General features: G+C 28.6%; 1 protein-coding gene across 1 annotated transcript; it reads left to right on the top strand.

The window, feature by feature from the left end:
* Nucleotides 1-5,714: 5,714 nt before the first annotated feature.
* On the top strand, nt 5,715-15,681 carry LOC108323857 (uncharacterized). The gene is made up of 11 exons (XM_017556645.2): nt 5,715-5,924; nt 6,368-7,738; nt 7,871-7,991; nt 8,098-8,180; nt 8,498-8,745; nt 8,928-9,014; nt 10,007-10,106; nt 13,961-14,180; nt 14,282-14,381; nt 15,067-15,139; nt 15,242-15,681. Exons 1-11 carry the CDS (start codon nt 5,841-5,843, stop codon nt 15,374-15,376), a joined length of 2,622 nt encoding a protein of 873 aa, XP_017412134.1. The 5' UTR covers nt 5,715-5,840; the 3' UTR covers nt 15,377-15,681.
* Nucleotides 15,682-22,015: the final 6,334 nt, after the last annotated feature.

Genomic DNA, 22,015 nt, shown 5'->3' with positions numbered 1-22,015 from the left:
GCCTAAATTATAATAGTTAAAATCACTATAATTTTCTAAATAAAAATTGAAATACCGATAATAGTGGTACTTAAAAATGTCACAATCCATATTATATTTGTAAAGTTTATAATTATCCCTATGTTATAATTTAAATATTTTATAATTTATTATTAAATATCTTGTATATTTATATTCCATGCTATGATTCATAAATAAGTTAATTAGCATTCCATATATGCTTCATCATCTTTTATTTGTTACTTTCTCTGTAAGTACTTTTATCATAAACAATAGTTAATGTTATCTTGAACTTTGAAAGTAAAATAAAAAATGAAAATAAAGATATTTCAAAAGTATATGATGAAGAAAATAAAGGACTCTAAGTGTCTTTATATTTATATATTATTCATTATTTTATTTTGATAGAAAAACAATTATAGTTCATCAAACAAAATAGGTTATGGAGATGTGTTTGGTTTCATTGTTATGGAATATTTAGAAAATGAGAACAATATGAATTTTAGGAAGAAAATAGCAGACATAGAATAAATTTTTAGTTCAGATAAAATAAATGTGTTACCTGGATAATAAATAAAAATTCTAAAAGGCAAAATTTTCGTATTCAGAATAGTATTTATGTCCTACACAATATGTCTAAAGTCTATGTAATAATAAAATTTGATGGAGAAAACGGTACTAAACATGGAGGTTAATGCAGAGAAGAGAAGATACTAAAATCAATCTCTATGTACTAAGCTAATAATAACTTTCAGGACATTACAATAATTCTGAGATGTCCTTAGACAATCTGGGGGAATGGAGGAAAATATTATAGGATTAGAAAAGTTAAAATAAGGAAAAGGGGAATATGATCAGGGAAAAAGAAAAATAACAGTTTGTATAAATATCTATGTACAAAGTGTTATGGTTAAGAGATGTAAACAATTGTATTATGATTAACCATGTACAAATTGTTTCATGTAAATATATATTTAGTCTTTCCTGATAAAAAAAATAACCATGTTGTTAAGAGCTTTTTTGTTGGAAAATGATGACAATGTTAGTGTTGTATCTAACTTGATATTTTGTAGTATTTGTATATGTAACAACAATGATTATGTTATTGGTGTTACTCATCTGGTCAACATGCGCAACATGTACATAGTTTTAAAGGGCGACAATTTTTAAATTAGAATTACATGTCTTGTACAATTACATGTTTTTCTCTATGTATTATACTTTAAAAGTATAATTACATGTTTTATTATCACGAACAAAAAAGTATTTGTTCTCTTTTAAGAATGAAACCAAGTTACAAGTCAAGATATCGTGAAAGTGACACAAAGTAAAAATATTACATTGATTTAACTTAATTGTTATGTTCTTGAAATTTTTTTTATCATATCTTTGTCTATATTATGTTAACTCACTTAGACTTACACCAGATTTAGTAATTTTCACATGCAGCTCCCATGTGATACAATTGGCATAAGCGGAGACTCTTAAAAAAGATTAAATTATTTAACTAATTATTTCAACTTTGTAATCAAAAGTTTGATCTACATTTACAAATATATTAATAATTGATGTTGATAATGAAGATTTCACAAGGTCTTTTAAATATGTTGTGTTTGAATGTGTCACAATTGGCATATTAATTTATGAACATAATTGATTAACAATTGTACTAATTTAGCCAATATATTATGGTCCAACAAATAAATATATCAAGTGAACGTGTAGAATGACTAAACATGACATAGATGCGTACCTTTATCATTTTTCTTTGCAAATAAGAAAAAATAATTGTTTACCGTTTGGATGAATAAAAGGGATAATACTTAGTATCAGTATAAACTTTGTTGTCATAAACAACATTTTCAAAATTAATTTAAATAACACAAGAAAAATAATATATTTTTATTTATTTATCTTAAAGTGAAACTACAGTTTTTGAATAAACCATTTTCTCCATGAATATTTTTTTAATTAGCTTTTCTAAGGTTTTTGGGTATGAGTTTAGGTCAACTATCCAAATTATGTTTTTTGTTCAAAGTTTAAAAGTTGTTCAAAAGTTCAAGTGTTATGTCTAACCGTTTGTCCGAACCGTTTGAGAGATATATGCAAGAAGTATTTTGATGCCAAAGTCGGATCAGCATTGATAGTTAACAATCAATGCTGCAATAACCTACAAGTAACATACCTATTTACTTCAAATATTTATAGTTTCAAGGTGAATTTTTGATTAACATTAGTCTAATTATGGTTGAATTGTGAATAATGATACTTTTCTCTGATCAATATTAAGATCAATGTGCTCTAATTCATAATCGATTGATTTACTTCGTGGTCAGCCAAATTCACTAACAACTTGTTAGATGAATTGTCTGATTTGTAGCTGACCGAACGATCATACAATATACAAGATACCTATACTAATAATTTTTTTCACAATCTAATTAGTTTTGGCCTTTGTACACAAATATTTTTGCCCACGGTATAAGTAGGGTTTACGTGTTAGAAGATGAATGCAAAATATATAACTCACTCACTCAACTACCTTCTAAACATGCAAATGATCGTTTGAGAGTAGATAAGCTTATCCTACAACGTTAACCTTTTCTTCTCATTTTATCTTGAGAAACATGTTTTTGTTCCTTTACTGTATTGGTTAACTATTGATATCTTTATTTTAGAAAAAATAAGTAACTCAAATTTTGCAAGGATTCAAACAATTTCTAACTAAAGTAGACTTTTTTGTAATATCAAATTTGAAGGTCGAGGATGAAAAATTCTTATGAGCTCTGCATAAACTAATAAATTAAAACATTTATTAGATACAATAACTTTTAGATTAACATTGTAACTACTCAGGATTATTCTTGTATGAGAAAAAAACTTCCACAGACAAAAGATATTATCTACATTTACATTAAGAGGAAAACTAATAAAAACTTAAATCAAGGTCTTTTTCATCTTGATCTAACAAAGAACATCTATAGTTAAAGTTGCTTATATGAATATCTTACCAATAAAAATAATATTTTAATGTTGGTCATGGAATTGAATATGCTTAATGAAAGAAATTTCGTTATATAAACAAACACTCTTCAATTTTAAAATGATGTTTTTACTAAGTTTTTCATAAAAAAAAAAATCAAATTAAAAGAGTTCTTGGAATTATCCAAACCTCATATAAATTTAAGTAAAAAATAATAAAAAGTATGTTTTTCTTCTTTACTAAGATTCTAATATATTCTAATTTGAAACAAAAATAATCCAGTCCTACGTTACATCTGAGGATAGTATAAGTAAGTATGTTGACTATCTCAAATCACTTATATGTCCTCACTTGATCACCCATACTTGTTTTTATTGATAAAAAAAACTCATTTAAACAATTTTCATTGGAAGTGCTCTAACAATCAATTTTTAATGGGAAATTAATTAATCATAAATATTGAAAATAAACCATACAAACATAAGTTTATAATCAAACTTAACCACATTTATGATTATGAAGATTCATAATAGTTAAAAAATTACATCAGATGACAAGTAAATAAGGATTAATAAATGGTAATAAACAATTGATTGTTCATAATAGATGATAAAGTTAAACCACTTCATGTACACCAAATAACAAGAAAATAAAATAATTAATGAGTATAAACAAAAATAAGAAAATAACTTATTGAGATTAAAAAAATTGAAAGCTAATATCACAAAAAAAAAAAAAATACTTAGTGTATGTAAAAAATTGGAAAAGAATTTGATTTTTAAGTGTGTTACTATAATTTTTATGTACTGATTTAAAAAATAGTTTTTTGAGACATAATCTAGCGTGAACCTTGAAAAAATAGTAGAAGTAAGAAATTATTATCATTATTTTTATTTAAGCTTATGCACCAAAGGAAGTACAATAACTATCCAGTATGATCTTTGACCATAAATTATCTTTTATAAAAGATGGTAGCTAATTAATTAATTAGGACGTATTTATATTATATTAGTGATTTTGGACTAAACTAATTTTACCAAACTATTTTATATATTTTTACTAATGTTTATAAAAAGTTTAATAACTTTTTATATTTATAATTTTTTAACAAAAAAATGATTTAATTAATCAATTGAAAAATAAAGTCAAATAGTTATATGTATGGTATTTTTATATACTTGACATAAAATGTTTTAAACTAATATAAGTCAATTACACTTTAAAAAATTTGGTCTTTAAAACTAATATTTACTGTTTAATGAATACACAAAATTGTCTTAAATTAATTTAAAAAATGTCATGCTGACTCAAATGAAAATGTTAAAATCTAGATAAGATCAAACTTACCAAATCTAAATTATAAAATTTTGATATAAATTTATAAAATAAGTAAACATAAATATAGTGACTGAAAGATACCTGGAGTAAGAGTAAGTTAGTTAACAGATATTAATGAAGCCTTAATACGTTTCATGTTGGATAGTGACTATTAGAGATAATGAATTGAGAATTTATGTAGGTTGAAGGAAGAGATAAACTGTAGAAAGAAGAATAAGAAACAATTTATTAAATTTTAATTTAATTATTATAAAAGTTTATAAAATTATTTAGATTATTTTATATAAAAGAACTCATAGATAAATAGTTATCCAAAAAATCTAACATGAAAAATTTCAATTAAATTAAATAATTCAGTGTTCAAATAAACTAATTTATTATTATTATTATGTTATAAAATTTATAATTAATCAAATTTTTAATTTGTACAATAGCATGACAAATGAATTCTTGCATTGTATATACATCAATTTAATTACTGGTATCCCTATTGATAATATAAAATATAGGATATAAATATAAGATATAAAACATAAAATGAAAATAATATATTATTACTAAATTATTTTATTAGTATGGATAGTGGATTCTTACATTATTTACACATCAATTTATCTATATTCATCACATCCTTATTAATTAATAATAAAATATGAGATAGTTAATATTATATATATATATATATATATATATATATATATAATCTAAAAAAATAATATAAAATATAATATATAAAGTATAAAATATAAAATAGGAATCATATTTTTTGTCCTACTTATCTTCTATGTACATCTTTGCAAAAGATTGAGATTAGAGAAACTTGAAAAGTAAGTTTTCTATTAATGTTGATGAACAATTATTTAGTAAAATTCATAAAGTTGCTGAATATATTTTTTTGAGATGAAATAGACCTGAAGTGAGCAGAGAAACTCTAGAATAGCTTCCAATCTATACAGACAGATACTGTGTACATAGTTAATTAACAAATATTCTATAGTATCCTTAAGACTAATTAAAAAAGCATGTTAATTATTTAAAATTAAAATAAAATTTATTTTAAACCAATAATTAATAGCAAAGATATTGAAATTAATATGAAATAAAAGTGTCAAGATTCAAAAGAAGTATTCTAAGAAGAAACACGAATATGAAAAAAAGATACATACCAAGATGTTCAGATATAAAAATAAAGACTTCATTAATATATGTAATAAATTAACATAAAAGTTGAGAATATAGTTTAATAAAAGTAAAAAGATATTCATTATTAATTAAGAAGAGAAGTGTTTTGTTACATAGATTCTGAGAATAGTTAGATAGTAAGTCCTCAAACATGCCCCTTAAACTTCTTTTGTATCATTTTCTTTATTTTTATTTATTTATTTTTCTTTTTAGCATTTATTATCAAACTTCAAGGTGTCAAAATTCTTGAGTTTCAAGCATTGGAAACATCGCAAACAACGAGCGAGAAAGAAAATAAAAACTGTGTTATCTCTTCACCACCTTATCTCTACTGACCATGGAAAATGCTAATGGTCCTAAGAGCAACAAGCTTCAAGGAAATTCTGATGAGGAAATATTTCAAGTGAACGAAGAGGTGGAGGTAATATCAAAATTTTGATAAAGATGTAAAATTTTTTAATTGAATTTTTTTGAACAAGAAAAAAATGTGTTCTACCGATTCTTACACTTTGTGCATGTGATTCTTAAGTTGTCAATCTGTACTTTTGATAGCTGTTACTGTGTTTGAATGCTTTTAGCTTCACTAAGCATGCGCCGCTGTTTTTTTTTTAATTAAGTTTTGGTCTTTTCTGGTTGATGAGTTTTGGGCGATTCTCAATGTGGTTCATGCAAAAGGTATTTGAATTTGTGGTTTTGTTTTTGTGCTTACCGATGCATTCTTCTTCTCTTTGTCCTTCATGCAAAGGGTATTTCAATGAAGATGGTAATGTTTTCTCTTGTGATCACTTTCTCTAAGAGAGTTGAGTTGTTTTGATCTGAGATTTGCATGCGTAGGGATTGAGACTGTTTTGAAGTTTTTTTCAGGTGCGGCGTGTAGAGGAGGGGTTCCTAGGATCATGGCACCCTGGGATAGTTATCAAGTGTGGAAAGGTGAAGTGCTTTGTCAGATACAAGAATGTTCTAAAAAGTGACGGTTCGGATTATCTTGTGACTGCAGTGAGGGTTTCAAAAGCATCGGAATCTTCAAAGTATAGCATGCGGGGGTTCATTCGACCACCGCCACCTTGGATTGAGTTTGAGAGATTTAACCTTAACTATGGTTTGTGCGTGGATGTAAACTGTCAGGGAGCTTGGTGGGAAGGAGTGATATTTGATCAGTGCGATGGGATGCTGAAAAGGAGCGTGTTTTTTCCAGATTTGGGTGATGAAATGCAGATTGAAATTCATCAACTGCGGATTACTCAGGACTGGAATGAAGTTACACGACAATGGGAACTAAGAGGAAACTGGGTGTTTCTTGAATTGCTGGAGGAGTATCATCAGAATGAATCATTTGTTGGAGTTTCAGCTAAACAAATGTGGTATGATGTACTGGTACAAAAGAGATTTGGCATGAGGGGAGAGTGGGCATATAATGAGAAAGAATTGTACAGGGAAGCGGTGCTAGGTGTAGTTGATGACTACTTAAGTCTTAGAGTGAACAAAGTTTTCTCAGTTTTAGACTTCCCACCAGAGCAGGAATCAGTTGAACCAATGGCTAATATTGACTTGAACATGGCCTTGTCTGATAGAGATAATTTTGTCCAGAAAGAACCTGCTCCTCTTGTTCAAGAGGTTTTACCTGAGTTTGAAATAGAAATTGACCTTGAAGCTGCTCCTGAAGTAGTTTCTGGTGAGAGATGTGAAAGCTCATCAAGGGATTCAAAGGCCAAAATATCTGAGAGTCAAAGCAATAGATTGCCTCCACAAGGATCAGGGAAGAGGGTGACAAAGGCGTCTGCCTCTAGTCTTTTACCTCTGGATAAACCTCTAACTATTTTGTCTTGGTTGATGGACAACAAGATGGTGTTTCCAAGATCTACCGTATATTATTACAATGAAAAAGCATGGCACCATGCAGTTTCGAGTTGGACTAGAGGGAAAGTAACTCGCAGTGGAATCAAGTGTTACTGTTGTAACATAGTTTACAGTTTTGTTGGCTTTGAAAATCATGCTAGTGGAGTCAATACCTGCACACCATCTGCTTGTATTTTTTTGAAAGATGGTAAATCACTCTTAGAATGCCAAATGGAAATAATGCAAAATCGGGTGACAGGAGAAACTAGCGAAAAACCATGCCTTAATTTCCCTCTAGAAGAGAATGACTTGATTTGTTCGCTTTGCCTCTATGGCGGTGAACTTATTTTATGTGATCAATGTCCATCTTCATTTCACATGACGTGTCTTGGGTTGGAGGTAGATTAACCATTCTCCTTCTCAATCATTATTTTGTTTTTACTGCTATACATTACTTCCATTTGGTACTTTCATATCAATGATTGGTCCTGCTGGATCTGAGTTGTTTCCTCCAATTTCTTCTATGAATAGCATATCCCTGATGGTCAATGGCTTTGCCCACAATGCCGTTGCGGTATTTGTCGCCAAAGCAAACTAGACGAAGATGAGGATGGCCATGCTGCCCTTACTTGCGTACAGTGTGAACATAAATGTAAGCACAGCTACCATGAACTTTTACTTTAATATTTCATCCATTTCTGGATATCTTTTGAGTGTGTAATTGTAAATCCGGAGTTATCTTTGTCAAACTTGTGCAGTCCATGTTAGGTGCCTGGAAAATGGAGGCATAGATTTATCAAGATGTTCAGAAAACTGGTTCTGTGGAAAAAGCTGCGAAAAGGTACAACAACTCCGTCTCCCTTTCTTTCTTCTCGTTTTCGAAAACTGTAGCCATCATTTGCATGAAATATTTGTTTACCTTCAAGCGAAAAGGTACAACAACTCCAAATCCTTTTTGTTTCTTTATATTTTATTCAGCTCTTACTTTCATTGGTACCATTATTTTACTTTTAACTGATTCTTTTGAAACAAAATTATGTTTAATGCTTCTGCATATGTGATTATGCTCATGAGAAAGTTTTATCTAGGTGACTTTACATTATGTTATTGTTATGACATGACATGGCGTTGAGGGTTACTGTGTGTGTATTTTTGCAGATACACAATGGCCTTCATGATCTATTAGGAAAGCCAGTTTTAGTGGGTGTGGACAATCTAACATGGACATTGGTGAAGTTTATTGAGCCTGAGTGTGATGATGTTGGTAGAATAAGACATGACAACTCAGTAGCAGAAAGTTACAGCAAACTCAATCTTGCTCTTGCGGTGATGCATGAATGTTTTGAGTCCCTAAAACAAAGTTTATCTAGCAGAGATATCATTGAAGATGTTATATTCGGCAGAAGGTCAAATATTGCTATATATCCTTCAAGATATGGTCATAATATATTGTGTTGCTCTTTCTATTTCTGTTATCTACTTTATTTACTGATTTTTTTGTTTACACCTTTTTGTTTCTAAATTTTGCTACATTGTTGTTCTTTCTATTGCATTATACTTGATATATCTGTATTTTGGAACTTTGTAGGTCAGAGCTAAGGCGATTAAATTTCCAGGGTTTCTATACCGTACTACTTGAGAGAAATGAAGAAGTGGTTTCTGTGGCAACTGTTAGGTGAGGATAAGATCTTTCACCAGGGTTTTTTTTAGTCATTATTAGTCAGTTTATTCAATTTATCTATTGAAAATAATAAAAATAGTGTATTAGATGAAACTCATTTACTACAAAAAAAGAAAAATTGCATTCATTATATTGAATTAAACAATTTAATTTTATGGATGATTGATGATGATCCATTCCCTATTTTCTAAATTCCAACAAATTTGATGATCAATACTTAATGTTTAAATCAATTTAATCTATTTATTTCATGCTTAAATCTTTATTGAAAAATAATTAGTTTTTAAAGTGTTTTACCTATGCAATATAAAAAAATACAATTATTTTTTTGTCCTAAACATCAGAAACATATCTTTAATATTCAAATTTATTGTTAATTCATGAGTTTACATACAATGTTTTTTTTTTGAATTTTTATTAAACATTGGCATTTATATTTATAGTTTTTAACAAACATCCTATTAATTCTAAAAAAAATTATTTCTTGATAAACTTTTATAACAATAATAGCCAAGGAACACTAAGAAAATGTTTCCAAATGGTTCAACAGTATGAGAAGAATTATTGTCATCTTAGAAGGAGATGTCTAAAATGTATAACTTAATATTTGTTTTATTTTTCAATGTTTGCATAATATATATGTCTAAATATGTACACTCAAACTTAAAAACACAAGAATATCGTAGATACAAGGATAATAAAGAGGAGATAAAATAAAATTGTAACAAAAAGAAGAACATATTTTTAGTTTGTTTGAATAAAGATTATATTATCTTCACAACAAATACTATAAAAAGATAATAAAATATATTATCCTAAATAACCGAGTACCACTCTATAGAATGAAAGTTGATGAATTGAATATAAATTGATGAAAATGTTCAACCGGTACGAAAGGACTAGTAAATTATTTTTAGATTGAAATAACTGAAATTAAGATTTATTTCAATTTATGAGCCTAATGATATGTTGCGGCAATATGTAAGGGTCCACGGGGAGAAGGTGGCAGAAGTACCTTTTGTTGGTACAAGATTACAGTACCGTCGACATGGATTTTGTCGCATTCTGATGAGTGGTCTTGAACAGGTTTTTCTATTGTCTGTGTACCTTAATTTTGAACCCTTTTATTAATATATTGTATAGTAACTGCATGCGTCATTTTCTGAAGACACAAACAATTTTTTTTCCCTATTTTGATTAAATTTATTGTCATACCACGTGCTTTATAAACTTTCTCATGATTCTAATTTAAATATTAGGGCAATAATTTATTGGCGAATATAGTGTGTGATACGCACACGCATGCTTTCTATTATTATAATGAAGCACGTTAATGGTATAAAGAATAATGATATCCATGGAAGATTTCCATATACAGTACAGGATAATAAATAATCCGGTCCTTCAAAATGAACCCATGGTTGACCCAAATGTCTACTATTAGATATTGCCCTTTCTAAAGGGAATTTCAGTAAATTGAAGGACAATGTTTTGTTAGAATTTTAAGAGAGATTGTCAAGTTTAGTTGGGTGTAAAATATAGTTTGCAGAAGGTAGCTTTGGAAATGATGAGTCATGCGGAGGAGTTTTGAACGAGGAACAATTGATTTTATGGAAAGAAACATTATTAAAACTTGTCTGTTCTAGGTGCATAAAGATTATTTTATATAGAACACAATTTTTCTTACTTTTTTAGATTGTTTTCATAATTCTAGAAATTGTAGAACCATCTCGTTGTTCTCCCATTTGTTCAAGTACTCTTCTAAGTCGTATTGTTTGACTTGTAGTTTTTGCAACTTCCACTTGCTTTGATTGTTGATTGTTCTATTATTGTTATTTTTCTTTTTGATGTCCAAGAAAAAAAAATCTCTAGATCTATCCAAGTGATAAGACATAAGTTGATGTACACTTAATGACATCTAACGTTTTTGCACAATCACTATTTGTGTAGTGAATTAGTCTTGAGTTTGTCATGGTTTTGTACCATTTATACGAGATTCGAAAATTCTTTTTACTACAATTTGGCTTGGTATTGATAGAACACTTATAGCATACATCCTATATGGCTTTGTGGCTGTCAGAGCTTCTGATTAAACTCCTGTATCATTTTGTGTTAGCTTCTATAGTCCTTCATCTTTTTTTTTTCAGCTTCTCATTTGTCACTACTGGTGAAATAATAGATTTGCAACTTAACATGTTGAACTTCTCTTGTAAAGTCTCAATATATTTCTTTGGGGAGATAATATTCTTTTCTTTTCTTACCTCTACACCAAGGAAGTACTTCCAAGATCATTCAATGTTTTCTTCATGTCTTCTATGAGTTCCATCGTATCATCTTCATATATTTTTTTAGATATCTACGTAAAGAGAGAGGCATATAATAGTATCATATTGACCTTGAGTCTTGATGTTTGAATTCTTAATTGTAGATGTACTCATCAATTTTTCTATATAATGCTTGAGGAGCTTGCTTCAAGCTATATATAGAGCTTTTCTTAGTTTCAACACTTAGTTCATTACCTTTACCTACAAATTTGGTTGTTCTACATATATTCTTCTTCAACAGCACCATTTAGTTGATTTGACATCCAAACGGTGAAAGTTCCATCCTTATTGTGTTGAAAAGAGCTATTAGATCTTATTTTGTCTAGGCCAGTAATTGAGACAAATGTCTCATTTTACTAATTCCATATTGTTGTTAATATCCTTTTGCTGCCAACCTAGATTTGTGCTTTTGTATTATTCTTTCGAGATTTAACTTTGTTTTAAATCCTTTTAACTCCAATGATATATTTTCCTGAAGACAATCTACTAGTTCCCTAGTATTATTCTTTTCAATCATTTTAATTTCTTCCTCCATTACCTTAATCTACACATCTTGTTTTCCTACATCTTCATAATAGCATTCAGGCTAAAGCATGTTGCATGTTTCATATATACATATATATATATATATATATATACATATATACATATATATATACATATATATATATATGTATATATATACATACATATATATATAGATATATATATATATACATATATATATACGTATATATATATATGTACATATATATATGTACATATATATATATATATATATATATATATATATATATATATATATATATATATTCACCAAAGATCTTACTTTAGGACTATAATCTTGTTGTGTAGGTCAAGGAAGATCACCGAGATCTTTTATCACTTTTTAAGTTTCTTTTTTAGATTTTTGTACTAGAACCAAAAATGTTATTTCTCATGTTTACTTATTCCAATTCCAAGAAGCATCAACTTCAAAATCTTTATTGATGGTGATCTTCTTTGTCTATTGGTTGTAAAGTATGTAACTTTTTTATTGTGTTATATCCCAAGAAGCCTCATATAGCCATGTCTTCTAATTTAGCCTTTTTTTTTTATCAAGAAATGTATGTGGCAGGTGGATTAAAAACTCTTAAGTGCTTATTTAATGGATTTTGTTTGCTCCAAATTTCGATTGGAGTCTTATCTTGGACTACTTTAATTGGACATTTATTGAGTATGTAGATGATAATATGTACCACTTCAGCCTAAAAGGGTTAGGCAAGCCTTTCTCCTTTACCATTGATTTGGCCATCTCCATGAGTGTGTAACTCTTCTTTTTTGACATTGTGGAAAATATCCCTGATGTTGTTTTCTTTGGCCATATGATTACTACATCTGTTAAGTACCAACTTCTGCTTGTTTCATCGTTGGACTGTAGGGTAGCATAAAAAAGATGTTCAACTTCAATAATATTTACTTGATACTTGTTCTTGCTGCAACAATTCTTCTTCACATCTCCAAATTTCCTAGAGTGTTGACAATGTGACTTTCACCTATGTCAATAATCTTTCTCCATATGACTTCACTTCTTGCCGATGCCACATGAAGTATATTTGTCTTGATTGGATTAAGAATCTTCCATTGTTTTCTTTATTTCTATAAATTTTTCCATTTTTCTTTCCTCAAGCATTTCTCACGGAGTAACCATTATACCATTTCAATCTTTGGTAATATATGGTTCAAGAGCTTTATTAGTTCTATCATTGACTAAGTAGGCAAATCGTTTATTTGTTGCATTGTTGCCATGATTGCATCATATTTAGGAGAATAGAAATTAGAATTTTCATGACCATTTTCTCGTCAATAATATTTTTTTCACGTGCTCTCATTTAATTGACTATTTCTTTTATTCTAGAAGAATAATTTTTAATCTTCAAATACTCCTTTAAATTTAATAACTCATACTCACATCATCTTAGAGCTTGAAGTTTAATGGTGGGTACCTTTGCTCCATGCCTCTTTGGCACTTGTGACATCCAATATTCTTAAAAAAATTGCATCCATCGCTACCTGTTGTGGAAAACATAACGTCCTTTGAGTCATTTTGCTTATTACCTTCAACTCTTCCTCTGAGCAATTGCTAGTGTAGAAATATATGTAAGAGCAATGAAGTCATCTTCGACAATCTCATAAAGAGAGCAAGAAATTGTCTTCATTTTAATGTCCCAATAATCATATTTTCTCCCACAAATACAGGTATGTAAGAATAGATGGAGGATTTGCATTAGATTTTGGTTAGGAAATTTTTGAAATTATTACGGAATATAATAGGAAAGTTTTCCTCGACATAGTTTGGTATTACATCTAGTCCAACTTTAGTAGTTTTTAGGATTTTTATTTTCATAAACTTTCTAGAAGTTTGCTTCATATATGCTATTAAACATAACTCGTGATCTTGTTTAACATCATTAAACAAAGCATATACAATTATGCAAGTACTTTGTGAAGGAAAAGGTCATTGAGAATCGATTTTTTCATTACTATAAAATCAACTGCTACATAACGCAGAGCATATTAGTTGATCATAGTTGTAGTAATTTTTTAAGTTATGATTTTCTGATTTTGTTTCTTCAGTTGCTCATGCAAATAGGTGTGGGGAGGCTTGTTTTGCCGGCTGTTCCTAGTACGCTGAAGACATGGACTGACTCTTTTGGTTTTGCAAAGATGACCGTTTCTGAGAGGTCTAAATTTCTGGACAACACCTTCTTAAATTTTGAGGGTAGCATCATGTGCCATAAGCTGTTGATGACGATTCCAGCTCCATATTCTGGCTTGTTAATACCTAATTTTGAGAGTACATCATCTTGTGAATTCAATTTATTATTCCTGTTTTTTTCAAAGTAAAATAAGTTTGTACTGTACAAAGAGGGTTAACTTTCATATTTCCTTGTGCAGAGTCACAATCCAGATGTCATGTTTTACCTGAAAATACCGTTGACCTCAATCAGTCTATTTCAGTATCAGAAGGAGGGATGATATATCACCAAACGGGGAAGTAAGTCTCCCTTCTTTTTCTTTAATAACAAGAAAATAACATATATATATAATATGTGTGGGTATATTTTTTATTAAATACTAAGCAATTTCTATATTGCACTGCACACAAACGATTGAATGATGAACTAAAGATGATTCTGAATGTCATGCCACCTGATACATTCCTCCTATTACTTTCATTCTCGTATCACCTAATCGATACTATGATGCACCGTATTTCAATTTTTATCATATGTTTGTATCTGAAACATATCCGTGTTGAATACTTTACCGATGCTTATATTGATGTATCTAATATATAAACCAGTAATATGATAATAATTTATAAATTTTAATGATGAAAACATTTAATATATTTGATTTTAATTTGAATTCACATAATAGTAATTATATATTTATTATGTTTTCAAGATTTTTTGTACATTTTTTCTATATGCATATATTATGGTGTCTTATGTTTTTCAAAATACTGCATCATTATTGAGGAACTAAACAGTTCAATCCTCATAAGTATCACCAAATCTGTATGTCATCCTCTATAGTAAAGTTTTATTTATATTTCTTCTGTCTGCATAACTAGAGATTTTATGTTGGGAAGTGAGCATAATGATTGTGTTGAGAGATTTTAATTGGAAAATGATGACAGTGTTGGTGTTGTATCTAATGAATGTGGTATTTTTCAGTACTTGTGCAGGCAACAACAATGGCGACAACAATGATTTTGTCAATTGTGTTACTGTTCCAATCAACAACATGGTACTTTCTTCTAACTGTTTTAAAGAGTCAGACACTCTTGTTGGCTTATTTCTTTATGTGGGTTCTTGTTTTGGTTATGACCCATGATTTATTGGTTCTTAGGAGAAAGAAGTTCCTAGTGATCAACAGTATCTTAATGGAAGCAGCTCACAGTTCTTTCATGAAAAAGAAGGTGAAGAATACAACAGTGAGTATACTGGAAAAAAAGTAAGGTATCTGCATAAGGGGAGCTTCTGATGTTCATGCATGAGTTTATAACACAGAAATGGTAGATTTGAATGAGTCTACATCAAATGTGATGGAGCTATACATGCAAACTTTCTGCCTGTGAATCTGGTTGATTCTGGAATGTTTTCCTTTTCTTTTGGTTTTGGAGAATGTTGAAGTTGACACGGGTTTTGTTGTTGCGTTCATAATTATGCAACTCTTTTTTTATTGCTAAAAACCTAAATTGGTACTCCTTTGTATGTTACCATAACACGACAAAGATTTGTATCCATTACGTCTTTTGAAACTGTAATATCCACGTTTGTTTTCACTAATATCGGATCCTTATTTCATTTCTATAAAAACTGTTACTTTTATTTTTTCTAAAAGAGATAATGATATATTACAAATTGTATGTCTTCTCTAATTTTTGTTTGATGAAAGGTAGTTCTTTATAGGCTAGAACTCAATACCTAATACGTTAAGATTAATAAATTTACAAGGGTTGGAGTATTTCAAATACTCCATTTAATATATAATTCCTTTTTCTGATCAAAAACAAAATAATTAAATTAGTTTACTTTAATTAATAAAGTTATAAATGCAATTTCATCTAAGAATTAATTAGCAATAATTGGTTTGAACGGTGTTACTTGCAATTCAAGAAATAAAATTTTCAACTAATGAAAATGGCATGGTTTCTGAATTGAAGATAAAAAATTAAAATGAATGCTTTTGAAGATGGTACAACTTTTTTATAGTTATAACTGAAAAATGGTCTCATTTGTTTTCTCATTTTAGAAAAATATGACCAATATCTTAAATCAAATCTTTATAAAAAATGGGCCTATAAGTATCATATGAAGAAATTTTCTCGTAACTTTTGTATGGGTTGAGATAGAAATTTGATGAGTGTTTCTCTCTATCCCTCTTCACATTTCTTTTTACACCCCACATTTTTTTTAAAATCCTAAAACTATCTTTGCATTTAAAAAATTCCTATACCTGCTTCTTTTCTTCAACGCATTTTAAAAAAATCTTTCGATAGATTTCGAAATCAAATTCTTCAATGAGTTTTAAAATTTGTTGAAAGATTTTTTAAACCTTTAACAAATTTGGAAATTTGTTAAAAATGTTAATTTTGAAACGTGGAGATACAAGTAAAAATGTGAAAAAGTGCATGAAGAAATACTCAAAGTTGATAGTGTAAGAAACAATACCCTAAAAGGGACCCAATTATATCACTAGCACTGCATATGTTTCATATTTATAATTTTTCTATTACCAGACAACATATAATGCCATTAAAACATATAACTTTTATCACGTGATATGAACAATAAATTGGGAAGAATCATTGTGAAGAATTTAGGGTTATGAAAGTTGTGCTGGTTTTCTTTTGGAAAATTGGGCACAGAAAGTCTAACAAGAGAAAAAATTACGTAAATTATTATATCGGACTATCATTAAAAGTAAGATGAAAACCAAAGAAAGAACTTATTCACCACAATATAATTTATATAGGATTAAGATTTTATAAATTTTTCAGTTCCAAACAATAAATAGTCAATTATTGGATTTTGTAATCGAGTATGACTTTTTTATGTTATTTTTTAAATAAATAAAATAATATTAATAATAGTAAATAAAGAATTGAAAATCATATTATAAATTTATACATATTCTCTTAATTTTTATTGGCTCAAAATACTATTTAATCTTTCTTTTTCTCTTTTTTTCTTTTTATTCCACCCAACAAAACATTACGAAATAATAATTCCAACATAAATAATATATTTATTTCCCTTTATAAGGGTACAACTAAAGGAATATAATTAGTTTAATTTCATAGATAAAATTGGATTTACTTCAATGTCAAATAATAAAAGCAATATAAATATATATATATATATATATATATATATATATATATATATATATATATAATTCAAATTTGGATTTTTTAGTAGTAACCAAAATCCAAAAAGTCCAAATCTATTTTAAAATTTTATTTTTTTCTCATTAAATCATTTATTTCAAAACCTAAATCATAATTTTAAATAAAATCTAAATAATCTTAAAATTTAATTTACACATATTTATCTTAAAGCTTAAACTACAATACAATTCAAAAATATATTAAACTCTAAATATAATTTAAAATCACAAAAATATAAATTATTACCTAAGAATTATATTTTGAATTGCACGTTTAAGTTAAGAGTGAGATGATTTTTTTTAAATATATATATATATATATATATATATATATATATATATATATATATATATATATATGGGGTTTGCTAACGCGCGTACGCCTGTTTTTCAGTTGGTACATTTTAGCAATATGTACCGGGTTTTAGTAGACAAAAAATATCCTTATATACATGGATTCTAAGTTTTAAGGTTAAGGGTATTTTAATAATTTTCATTCTCAAAACTAAAAAAAAAAAAGAAACCCCCAAAACCCTTACTCACCTCTCTCATTCCTCTCAACCCTTTCTCTTTCATCTTTCTCACTCCAATCTTTTCTCTGTCATCCCTACTGTAGCCCTAATTGAAAAAATCAGAAACACCCTACTATAACCCCAATTGAAAAAATTAGAAACACTTGTCGTTAAACAATCTTACAAAAAAATGATTTTATAATGAGTTTTGTTGATCTTATAATTTTTGTCTTATCTAATTTTATCCAATTTTCACAAGCATAAAGGAATTGGTAATTGACCTGGAAAAAATTAGAAATACTTGTTGTTAAACAATTTCTTACAAAAAATGATTTTATAATGAGTTTTTATTTTATAATTTTTGTCTTATCTAATTTTATCTAATTTTCACAAACATCAAAGGAATTGGTAATTGGCCTGAAAAAAAATCAGAAATACTCGTTGTTAAACAATTTCTTACAAAAAAATGACTTTATAATGAGTTTTCATTTTATATATATATAGGTTGGCTTACCAAAGGTGAGTCAAGTTTTTAGTAAACCAAATCTATTTTTAGTCATACTAAAATTTGTAAATACTTTTAAATCAACATGACTCAAACTTGTAATAGATTAACTAAGTTTACGACTTTTATTTCATTTTGACAACTTTATTCGTTGACATTCTCTTCTTTCTCCTCTTCTTCCTCTTCTTCCTCTTCTTCTTCTCCAAAACTTTCAATAACCAACTTACTAACAAAATTTTTAAAAACAATCGATTACTAATGATCTTTCAAAAATTCAACTACTGACAATTTTAACAACAAATTTTAAAAACTTTCAATTACTAGTAAATTTATTAACAAATTTTAAAATAAATTGAATTACTAGTAGATTATTGCGGAGACATATTTATTGACTTCTTTTCAAGAAAAGTCATTGTAACGTTGAGTAATCAAATTCAATTTTCAAAAAACAAAATATATCAGTTAAAAATTGAACAAATTTAGTTAACTAAAGTTACGTTATTTTTTTATTAAATTCACTGAATCCCATTCCAGTTATTTCACTTCTTATGTATCATAATTTGATTTCATTCTTAATTACTGTGGGACCTTTAATAGTTGACCAAATTTAAAACCTAGTTAAAGTTTATTTAAAAGTTTACTAAAAACGTAAAAAAAATACAAACTATATTAACCTATACAAATTTTTACAAAGATAAAATGAAAAAAAAATAGCATTTTATTGTTGGAACAAGTAAAATCTTTTTCTTAATGTTTCATTTTCTTCAATTCTTTTATCAATAGAGATTATTATTGGTCCAATATAAGTTTTTGTCAGCATGATGATGTTAAGAGGAAGAAAAAATAATACAAGAATAATACAATAAAAGAGAAGAGATCTATAGAATCTATAAATAATATAATTAAAACCGTCACAAAAGCAAATTTCTAAAGGTCAATTATAAAAGAACTAACAAAAAGTCAAAACTTTAACTAAAAGAGGAAATAATGTGGCACTTTTAATTTGAAAAATGTCGCTATTGTATTTTGCAAAATGTGGATTGATATAACATGAACACATGGACAATAAGAAGTGCAAACAAGTAGAAGAAACATTGACATAAGCTCGATAGAAGACAAACAACAATCTCGGTAGGAAAAACGTGGATACAAACTCAGAAGAACAATCTCATGAAGCCAAATTGTGGACATGTGAAATTTTTTTGATTGAACAAGTAGCAAGCTAGGCAGGACACAACCAACAAACACGACATGAGATAAGCTCGATAAGAGAAAGATGGACACAAACTCGACATAAAACAACCTCAACAAGCTCTGCAAGAGCCAACTTAGCAAGCTCGACAGGAGACAAGCTCGATCAATATACAACATAAGCTCGACCCACTAGAAATTCTACTCTTTTTTTGCACATAGGTTTCTTTAGGGTTTACTTCTCCCTAAATTTTATCTCTTTATCTATGAAGATGAAAATGATTTTCTCATATGTCCTTGTAAAATTTTTATTGTTTTCTTTTTTTTTTGTCGACCACCGTACATATCTCTACATGTGGAATATCTTTGGTGCATATATTTACCAAATTTTTACAACAATTGTCATTAAGAAAGCTTTTGCTTCTTACTGACTTGTCCTGGTGTCATAAATTTCATCTTAATTTTATTTCCCTCATGACTCAAATAAAGCAAGCGTTCATCAATATTGAATGTTTTAAAACGAGGCCATGATCATCCTAAAAGAAGATGACAAGAGTCCATCGGAGTAATATCACATAATACTTCTTGCACACACCTCCCCATAGTGAATTTGATCTATGTTTGATTCGGATAAGAGCTTGTTGGTAAGTGGAGTTTCTCCACTAATCTTTGGCTCACAACATTGTTGGCGCTTCTATAATCGTATGAAACTAAACAAGGGTGACCTTCGATTAAACACATGGTATAAAAAATTTCCTTCACCCACTCAACTTTGCTTTTGAATATCATTCCTTTTTGCCATGATTGACAAATAGATCAAAGTAACAAGAACAAAATATATACATTTGGTGTTTGAAAATTTTTTCACCCACTCAAGTATTTACACTCAAGAGATTGGTTTTTATCACAATGAAACTCTTTTGCCTTTTACCATTTAAATTCTCCCAGGGTTCTTAGAAAATTCAAGAGATTATGGTCACAACAAAGAACAAGCCTCTAATTTATGCACAGTAAAGTTGGGTAGACAAAGAAGGCTAAACCAAAGAAAACAAGACTAACATAACAACCAAGGACTAAAAGAAAAATAGTAAACATGATAAATAACAACAATCCTTCAAGAACACTAATATATTACCTTATAACAAATTGTTCTCAAACATTGTTCCCAACAATGGCATTACTGAAAAATCTTAGCATGTCGGTAATCCATCAAAAAACGTGTAATAATGATGAATATGGGATGTTATTGACAACATGTATTTGTCAGTAATTCCAAGTTTTTTTGTAGTGTAATGATTTCGTTCTGACTTCTATAAACGTCACGGAAATCTAATGTTGGGTTCCCATACATGGCCTTTCGTTGGAATATTGGTAGTCAAAGACAATTTTCTCAATTGTGTGTGGCGTTGGCACACCCTTATCTTTATGTGATTACACTATGAATAAGTCTTGCTCTTTTTTTAGTGTCTTGGTTGATGTTGATTTGTTGGTGAAAAGGTCAATATTTGTGTTTATTATTGATGTGAAGTATGATAAACTACCTCTTGTTTGTTCAAATCATAAGTTATTATGATCTATCTAATTGTAATCGGTTTCAATAAGATGCCAAAGTAATTTTTTATGGGAAAAAATTATATGTTGCAAAAATACGAAAATTTTATCATCCTAAGGTGATTGGTGACCAAGATGGGAATAAGGGCTATCTAGGTTCAATTTTAAAGCATATGGAGGCGGTTGAGTAGTCTGTTGTGGAGCCTACTTTAGAGCCTATTATGGAGCCTGTGGTGGAACATATGGTTTGGTGCCTATGGTGGACCTGTGATTCATGTGGTGGAGCCTGTAATGGATCCTGTGGGGGAGCTTGTGTCGTAGCCTGAGTCAAATCATGATAATGTTTGTGTTGTGCATGGATCTTCTATTGTTAAGAATCTAGATATTTCAATTGGTGTATTAATGGAATTTGATTCCTTGCTTGATATGCCTTTTTGGAGGATGTCGCTCCTATTGTCGATGGTCTACAAGGTTTACAATACTTAGATTCACCTCATTGGAGTTCTGAGGCAGTTTTTAATTTTTGATGTTTAAGGAAGCTCATTTTGTGGAGGAATTGAAAATAACTTTTGAATGAGCTAATATGCTTTATGAGAGGAAATATTATAATTTTGAGGAGGATGATGAGTCATTTCATAGTACATGAAAACTTGGTCGGAGTAGGTGAAAGAAAATTAATAATAAAGCTTTTAAAGCAATGATTTCTAAAAGGCAATGAGTTTTAAAAAGCCTTTTATAGATTATGAGCGAGTTAGTTAATGATAAATCTCTTAACATGCTCATTATTGAGTTTTAGTTTGCTATTGGTTTACTTTTTTTATTTATGTTTTCATTTGATTTTTTCATAACAGGTATTGTTTACCTATGTGTGTGATGTATTTTTATCATGTGTTGCGTGTGATACTTCTATGTTTTTTTGTTCTTTTCCTCTCTTTTTTTTTAAATAAAATCATCATGTTATGACTAATGTCT

The sequence above is a fragment of the Vigna angularis genome, chromosome 1 (genome assembly GCF_016808095.1).
Source record: "Vigna angularis cultivar LongXiaoDou No.4 chromosome 1, ASM1680809v1, whole genome shotgun sequence".
Classification (NCBI taxonomy): Eukaryota; Viridiplantae; Streptophyta; class Magnoliopsida; order Fabales; family Fabaceae; genus Vigna; species Vigna angularis.
This window is presented reverse-complemented; position numbering and strand designations above follow the sequence as displayed.

Excerpts from the sequence above, each read along its gene's own strand:
- LOC108323857 (XM_017556645.2), top strand. The coding sequence starts at position 5,841 with ATGGAAAATGCTAATGGTCCTAAGAGCAACAAGCTTCAAGGAAATTCT. Across the intron at positions 7,739-7,870 it reads TGACGTGTCTTGGGTTGGAG|CATATCCCTGATGGTCAATG; the intron begins GTAGATTAACCA and ends TTCTATGAATAG. Across the intron at positions 7,992-8,097 it reads CGTACAGTGTGAACATAAAT|TCCATGTTAGGTGCCTGGAA; the intron begins GTAAGCACAGCT and ends AAACTTGTGCAG.